The 8,743-nt window shown below is 46.4% G+C and overlaps 1 protein-coding gene across 1 annotated transcript; it reads right to left on the bottom strand.

The window, feature by feature from the left end:
* Nucleotides 1-362: 362 nt before the first annotated feature.
* Nucleotides 363-3,759, bottom strand: nmur1a (neuromedin U receptor 1a). The gene is made up of 2 exons (XM_056604185.1): nucleotides 2,799-3,759; nucleotides 363-790 (listed from the first exon to the last, which is right to left on the bottom strand). Exons 1-2 carry the CDS (start codon nucleotides 3,757-3,759, stop codon nucleotides 363-365), a joined length of 1,389 nt encoding a protein of 462 aa, XP_056460160.1.
* Nucleotides 3,760-8,743: the final 4,984 nt, after the last annotated feature.

Raw genomic sequence — 8,743 nt, 5'->3', positions numbered from 1 at the left:
ATCACGGTCTCTCAGAGGTCTGTCCAGCTGCCGCCTCCGGACACATCCTCACACGTTCTCCAAAGGTGTGTGTCAATTCGCCCACACATCTTGGTTTTTAGGGCGGCATTTGGCTCAGGAGGAGGAGCCGGAAGGTTGCTAGTTCGATCCCAGGCTCCTCCTAGCTGAGTGGTGAGGGTCACCTAACCCTAATTGCTCCTGACGAGCTGGTTGTCGCCTTGCATGGTTGACACCGCCGTAGGTGTGTGGATGTGTGCATGAATGGGTGAATGTTATATAGCCGACATTGTGAAGAGCTTTGAGTGGCCCCTGGTTAGAAAAGCGCTGGACAAACGCAGTCCGCTTATTTCACTTTCCTCGATTCAGCACGCAAAGCTGGTCTCGTCCTCCTTCCCCTTCTCCCCTCTCTCGTCTGCGTCCGCGTTGCCCTCGACGACGGCCAGGCGGCCCCTGGTGACGGGCGGCCGCGCGGCGGCGGCGGCGGCGAAGGCGGCGTCGCTCAAGGTGCTCCGCAGCGTGGCCCTGGTGGCGCTGAAGGAGTGCGTGCGCGGCGGCGCCTGGCAGGGCCAGCGGCACATGACCTCCCGGAACATCTCGCGGAAGCGCGTGGACATGAGGTTGTAGAGGATGGGGTTGACGGCGGAGCTGAGGTAGAAGAGCACGCCGGAGATGAGGTGCACGTACTGGAAGGTCTCCAGTTGGTCCTCGCTCCAGTCGCTGATGAAGCTCCACATGAGCCGGTCCGTGTGGAACGGCGCCCAGCAGATGCCGAACACCACCACCAGGACGACTGGGCGGGGGGGGGGGGGAGGGTGAGGAGAGGTGGAGGAGGGATGGAGGGTGAGGGGGGGAGAGAGAGAGAAGAGAGAGAGAGACGGGGAGGGTGAGAGAGAGACGGGGAGGGTGAGAGAGACACAGAGAGGGAGAGAGATTGAGAGAGAGACGGGGAGGGTGAGAGAGAGAGAAACAGAGGGAAAAGGAAAATGTCAGAGTGAGAGGGAGACAGAAAGGGAGAGAGACAGACATCGAGAGGCAAGATAGAGAGAGTGTGAGAGAGGCAGAGAGAATCAACTGAAGTTGGTCTTGCAGGCTTTCTGCTGTGAATCGAAACTCTACAAAAGCCCACTGAGTTTTAATTGAGCGACATTTTCCATAATCGCACTACAGGTTGCAGTGAATCTATTCATCATAAAATGAGGCATGAACTTTAATAAGAAGATCAATAGCTTTCTGAGGACAGCTGTGAAGCTGGAAATAGAAAGGCCCAAAGACACCCCTGTTGGTTTGAGGGCATTTCCACCCTGGTTCATAGTGACCAATGCGCTATCTGTACTTTAAATGCCATATTCGTAACGAGGGAGATGCAACATGATTTCAATAATTATAGTTGTAATCACCCAGATTAGAGATAGCACTGGGGATCATTTACTGCTATTACCATCATATGAGGTATGGCTCGTTACCTTCAAGTGACTTATCTCATAAATCAACGTTAATATTTCAACTACTGCAAGACGCCAGGACGGCTAAAGCCTGTTCCTTGCCGAGCGATGCTATGGACATTTGTCCTTATGCTGTTGGTGCTGTCACTTTGAGCTATCCTAAATGTCCTGCCAGTCATTTTCCAACAGGAGCAAGTTGTGGTGTTCAAACTTTGGAGTGAAGCGATGGGAGTTTACTAAAGCAAACTACAGGAGCCATTACGTGAACACACAGTGTATGTTCACTGTCAGTGTACCAAACTACAGGTCAATGTCTACTTTCAATGTCGATTTTCTTATTATGGAGGGTAAAATTCTATCAACGGTTCTATTCATCTGTCATTTCCATCATTCAGGTAACATATCAATTTCACACTATAGCAAACACACACACAGAGAGAGAGAGAGAGAGAGAGAGAGAGAGAGAGAGAGAGAGAGAGAGAGAGAGAGAGAGAGAGAGAGCAGGCTTGCATTGCATAACACTTCATAACTGCAACATAAAGTTTGTATGCGTGCAAGTGTCTGAGTAAAGGAAGATGTAATACCCTAATGGCCTAATATTAATTTGTTATCTTGTCTGCAATTGCCTAATGTTGGAGGTTGTGAAGTCTGCTTCTACTCTATTACTTATACTAATTACAGAGTCATATTTTGGCCAAACTGTGATATCTAACCTAACTCTATTCTAACGTTTCACCCAAACCTCCTATGGAGATACAGGCTATGCCCCCTTTGTCCTCAAATCCCATTATGCATCTCGGCGCCTCAGGGCATCATCAAATAAATGTATTAATATGGTCTAATACAAAATACGTTTTGTTACGTCTTATTAATGTACCGTAAAACAAAAAAAGTGTGGCCTAATTGTATACACCCAACGCAACAGTGCTCCCAATATCTGCTAATGGCTCTCCCTAGACTGCAGCTTATTACAGTCTTTATCATAAGCTTCAATCTTGTAATGGTTCAGACCGACATTAACACTTTCACTCCTCCCTGCTGAAGTTCTGCTCCAACACAAACCAGAGGCTCGATGCTTCCTCCCCCTTGATGCGCGATACTTACGTAACATCTCAGAAGTTGTGGTTCAAACCCCCATAGACACTTTCACTCCTCCCTGCCTAAGTTCTGCTCCAATACAAACCAGAGGGGGCGTCACGGAGGTGCACCGGGTAGAGAGAGTACCTATAAGGCTCAGTCCTGATCGCAGTGACCCGGGTTCAAGTCCTGCCCGTTGTCTTTTGCTGCTTGTCCTCCCCTCTGTACCTCCCTAACAATCTCACTCTCTAAGAAAATCTGAGTGTCTACGATACTTACACAACATCTTGGTCACCTGCCGGTGGCGCGCCTTCTGCTGCTTCCGGCGCACGTTGCAGAAGCTCTCCTGGCCCGAGGAGCTGGACTTGGCCTCGAACACCTGCAGCATCTTCTCGCGCTGCAGGTGCAGGCCGATGAGCAGGTAGAGCCCGCTGATGGTCGCCATGGGCAGCACGAAGAACACCAGCGTGGTCACCTGGATGGTCAGGTTGTACCACTGGGGGCTGAGCGGCACGCAGATGGCCGAGTCCAGCACACCGCCCGCGGCCACCGACGCAGAGTCCGAGGCGTTGACGCCCGCTCCGACGCCGCCGCCGCCGCCGCCGCCGCCGACCGATCGGCTCGGAAGCGTGGCGATGCCGTGCAGGCTGGTGTTGGGCAGCGCGCACAGGATGGACACGGCCCACACCGTCAGGATGACGCGCTTGGCGTGCCGGCGGGTGACCACGTACTTGGCGCGCAGCGGGTGCACCACGGCGATGTAGCGCTCCACGCTCAGCGCCGTGACGTTGAGGATGGAGGCGAAGCACACCACCTCGAACAGGAAGGTCTTGAAGTAGCAGCCGCCCGCGCCCAGCAAGAAGGGGTAGTTCTGCCACATCTCGTACAGCTCCAGGGGCATGCCCAGCAGCAGCACCAGCAGGTCGGACACGGCCAGGCTGAACAGGTAAAGGTTGGTGGGCGTCCACATCACCTTGTTGCGGGCGATGACGGTGCAGGTGAGCACGTTGCCCACGGCACCCACCAGGAAGATGGCCAGGTAGGTGAGGCAGACGGGCAGGAACATGGGCGAGCGACGGGCACCCCGGTACCTCTCCAGGTACTCCTGGTCCGTCAGACACGCGTCCTCCAGCTCCGGGTAGCTCATGTTCAGGGCGGACGTCAGGTTGTGGCATCGGGACGGACATGCGAAGCCGTCCCGGCCGGCCGTCAGCTCGTAAGTGCAGTTGAGGCGAGACATGACGCTGGGAACCCCCGGAGTTATTATCTGAGAGAGAAAAACAGGAGAACAGATTTGTCTGTAGACGTACTCATGGGGCTGAATAAAGTGAAATAAAGCAGCTGTCTCCAACCTGAAAGCATTCCAATCAAAGGTTGCTATGAAATGACCCAGAGGATAACGTTTGCAGCAATCAACATGAAAGGGATTTTTCAGTGGGACTTTATCAATGCTAATACACTTGCTGGGAAATTGCCGGGCTTATTATATCTTCCATTATGTCCAATGTATTTCCAATGATGGACACAGAGGATGTGCTTTCATAGATGCGCATGTCAGGGACCAATTTGGTACGTCTCATTTGCAGGGCATCAAGGTAGTGCTATTTGATTTTTGTCAAGTAGCCTACTTATCAAGCACAACTAACATTTCAGGCAATAACAGATGGTTGTTGTTTCTTCAGGCTTTGGAAATATTCAGGAACAGAGAGCGAACAGCAGAAGCCTCACAGATGGTACTCTGAGTTGCATCTGAATGTTAGACTAGGTCATCAGGTCTTAACTTGATCTTTAAACACCTTTCAGAAAATCGAAAATCGTCTTCACAAGAAGACCAGAGCAGAGAAACTATTGTTGGACACAGAATGGATAACGGAGTTGACTAGAGCCGGAATAAAAGGATGTCAAAACAGTGGTAAACATGGATAAACGACAAGGTCATTGGCAAGTATAATGTGATTTTCAGAGGATCCAGTACCCAGGCTACCATAACTAATGTTCAAATCAATCAATGTCTGACATCAAAAGCTGAAAATCCAATACATTACACACATTAGTGTAGACATTAAAGCAGCTGATGTTACTATTGGACACTCTTTCAAATGGAACTCACCTCTTAATGAATTATTCACCAATTGCTCGACACCTCAGAAGGTTGCAAAAGCGTGTTTTTTCTATTCAAGGTCTGCCTGTGTAATTCCTTTAAAACATGGCTTAGTCCTAAAAAAATAATATCGGCTTCCAACAACATGGAATGAATAACATCTGACCAGCATGCAAGCAAGTCATCTTTCGGAAAGATTTCTAAATTATTCAAATTCAAGTAAAAGCTTCTGTGGCTTGACCTGGCCCTGGCCCTGCTTGCCTCTCCTTCACGTCTCAAACATCTCATCCTCTATGAGTAAGGGCACCGCCGCGCTGACAGTGCACAGTCTGTCAGAGCAGATCAGCCCAGCAGTCAGCTGGCCGTTTCATGACACTGCTTTGAAAATGTATTTCGAGTAAAAAGCTTTTAGTGGGGCGTCTCTCCGAGGTTCAACTCTTTCGCTGCGACCCTCATTAGGTATTTCATTTTTTTTTATTAATTTTGCTTTATGATTTAATGCATAATATTGAGATAAGTATTTGACATAATCTTTAATAAAGAGGGATGTTGTACGAACAGTGTATTTGAATAGCAATAATAATTCATTGTTATTATATGTCATAGTAGTAGTAGTAGTAGTAGAAGTCGCCTAGTAGTAGCTGTGGAAGAAGTGGTATATTAATAGAGAATGAAAACAGTGTTTTAATTGGTTTTGGTTGGGAAGTCCATTAACTTCATGAAGCACAGGAACATGGTTTGTCTCTTTTCTATGTTACCTGGTAGTTCAACCTAGCGATAGACTTAGGCGTCAGCGGCATCATTTACAAGTGTACTGTTCTGTTGTGTTCTGTTCAGCTAGCTCAGGTTTTATTTGCTCAGGCAGCTGGTCCGGCCCCCTTCCCGTATGACAGGTTTCCATCAGACCTGGCTCGGGTCTGTCCAATCACAACCCTTCATCTTATTGCGGGTGTGGCTTGGTACAATGAATCACAATGAGGCATTCAATTAAAAACCTAAATGGCTGCCTCTGATGTGACATGGTCTTTTGAATGCTGTATATTTTCTCCAAAAGACGAACAAACCACTGCACTTTAAACTTTACACTTTTGTTAAAAATGTGTTTGCCGTACTTCTGACATAATTCAGTAAAAGTTGAATGCATATAAGTCAAACGTTTGGTTGCTCTGGCTAGTTGTAGGTCTTTCCTTGTCCATCAGAATGAACTGAGAGGTTCCAGACTGGCGCTGCAGGCTCCTGTTATACTGTATACTCCTGTTTCCCTCACTCCTCCCTGAGATAATGGCGCTGGAGTAATTCGACAAGGCATTGTTTCGAGGACTGTAGGCTTCCATCATGCAGGTGTAAAAAGAAATCGGGCAGACCCATATTACTTGATTACATTAGACTTTTTCCGACATTATGCTCTGGAGAAGGGCACTCGTGCAGCTGCCGTCGCTGTGCTCTCTCTCGTAGGGACAGAGAAGAGGGCGTCTCTCAGCTGAAGATACGCGGGCCGTGTGTCTGGGGGCTGAGAGCTGTCCCTGAACGTGACTCTGCACTCATTGGTTTAGTTCATCATCCAGCAGGAACGTTTTGGGGGGTCTGTCGCAGCACACAAGCTGTGTTGCATAAACATGCTCGCGCAATGTTGTAATGTTTTTAATGATTTGGAATAATTAGCCCGCAACACACATTATGTCCCATCCTCTTTTTCTTAGGGATAAGAATGATTTGCCCATGCTGTAATAGAAAAGGTGGAAAGCTGAGACAATAGAAACAGGGTAGAAACCTGCTTTGTAGTGGTGCATTCAAATTGGGTTGATTAATTGTGATGGAAAATTTAAATATAATTATCATTTGTGTTCCCCGACTGATATCAATGAGAGATCTAACATGGCACCTAGTATTGTTAATACATGCTAGATGAACGGGTTATGACAGACAGTGGAATTCATAAACACTCCATGACATATGGCCACTATACTGTGATTTAGTCAACCAACGATGGTCAAAATACTGCCACCGCAATCAGATTGCAGTATTACAAGAATTATATGAATCTACTCCAAGTCATTATAAGGCCTCAATTTAATAAAACGCTTTGATATACTGAGTGGTATCATATCAACACACCCACACATACAGACACATAGACATGCCTCTGCAAACAAACCCACACATACACACCCGCACGCACACACACACACGCACACACACACACGCACACACACACACACACACACACACACACACACACACACACACACACACATATATGTGTGTGCGCATATATGCATATACATGATATCCATTTTTAAATCTCGTTGTTTGGTTTACATTATGGATTTTCAGCATGTTCAGTATGAATATGGTCGGATTCATAGTCTTGATTGGATGGAAATGGAACAATGATACTATTATATGAATATGAGCTTCATGGTTGCCAATGACAGGAACGATTTATATCCATCCATTTAAAGTGTGGCACTGTCCCACTGAAATACCTCTCCAGCTAATGACGTACAAACAGAGCCCATAATAAAAAACACCTTTCAACTAGAATACAGTAATTTATAAGTCTCAGAAATATAAGTGTATTATCTTCGAGTTGTAAGCCTTGCCACCTGCATTGATTCAGGAATACTTAAGCTCATAGGTCAGTGATCCATCCAACATCTCCACAATATTCACACATATATGTACGAGTTTGAATATGCATTTCAAACTCGTACTCCTTCTCATGAAAAATCCATAATGCACACAACTCATTCTCATATAACCAAGAAACATTATTTTCTAACATATATTTTTGACAAAAATAAGTATTATTAATAATTGTAGCTTATTATTAATGAACCCCGAAATAGTTATAAAATATGAGATGCGCCTTCTTGAAAAGCAATCTATACATAATATATCTAATCACATGTGCTACATAAAATAACTCAATTTAATGTTAATGGAAAGAAAGGTATTGACGAATTGTCCAGCGTTTGAATCAGTCGTTCATTGATGTATAGAAACAGCCTTACCTGCTGGAACGGTGCGGACTGGTGACCCTCTGTCCTGGGGGGGAGTGGAGTGCCAGGGACGCGCTGGTGCCAAGCAGCTTGATTCACTGCTCCCTGAGCCAATTCATCTGCTCCAACGGCACTCTGCCTCTGCCCTTACCCCCAGGTGCTGTCGACGCCCACTCAGACCTCTCCCTCTCCCCCTCCCTGCCTCTCTCTCCCTCCCTCCCTCCCTCCCTCCCTCCCTCACTACCTCTCTCTCTCTCTCTCTCTCTCTCTCTCTCTCTCTCTCTCTCTCTCTCTCTCCCTCGCTCCCTCTCTCTCTCTCTCTCTCTCTCCCTCTCTCTCTCTCTCTCTCTCTCTCTCTCTCTCTCTCTCTCTCTCTCTCTCTCTCTCTCTCTCTCTCTCTCTCTCTCTCTCTCCTTTCCCTTTCTCACTCAGTCCCTCATTTTCATCTTCAATCATTTTGTTTTCGCACTTTATTCATAACGACCAATATAAAAACAACAGTGTTACCCCTTATGTTGTTTTTCATGACGACCAATAAAAAACGACAATGTTACCCCCTATGTTTTTTTTCATGACGACCAATAAAAAACAACAGTGTTACCCCTTATGTTTTTTTTGTGACAACCAAAGAAAAACAATAGTGTTACCCCTCATTTCATTTGATGAAAACGACAGTGTTACCCCCTATGTTTTAATGGATAAATATCGACAGTGTTACCCCTTGTGTTTTTTTCATGACGACCGATAAAAAAGGAAAGTGTTACCCCTTATGTTTCATTTGAAAAAAACGACAGTGTTACCCCTCATGTTTCATTTGATAAAAACGACAGTGTTACCCCTTGTGTTTTTTTTCATGACGACAAAAGAAAAACAACTGTGTTACCCCCTATGTTATATTTGATAAATGTCGACAGTGTTACCCCTTATGTTTATTTCATGACGGCCGATAAAAAACGACGGAGTTACCCCTCATGTTTTTTCCATGTTGACCAATAAAAAACTACAGTGGTACCTTTTGCGGGGATCCGAACCTGAGCTGTTTAGAGTGTTAACCTCCGAACTTATCAATGCAGAATCAAGACACAGAATAAAGTCATCACAATGGTTATACTTGACTTTAT

The sequence above is a fragment of the Gadus chalcogrammus genome, chromosome 12, assembly GCF_026213295.1.
Source record: "Gadus chalcogrammus isolate NIFS_2021 chromosome 12, NIFS_Gcha_1.0, whole genome shotgun sequence".
Classification (NCBI taxonomy): Eukaryota; Metazoa; Chordata; class Actinopteri; order Gadiformes; family Gadidae; genus Gadus; species Gadus chalcogrammus.
The sequence above is the reverse complement of the archived record's forward strand: the minus strand, read 5'-3'. Positions and strand labels throughout refer to the sequence as shown.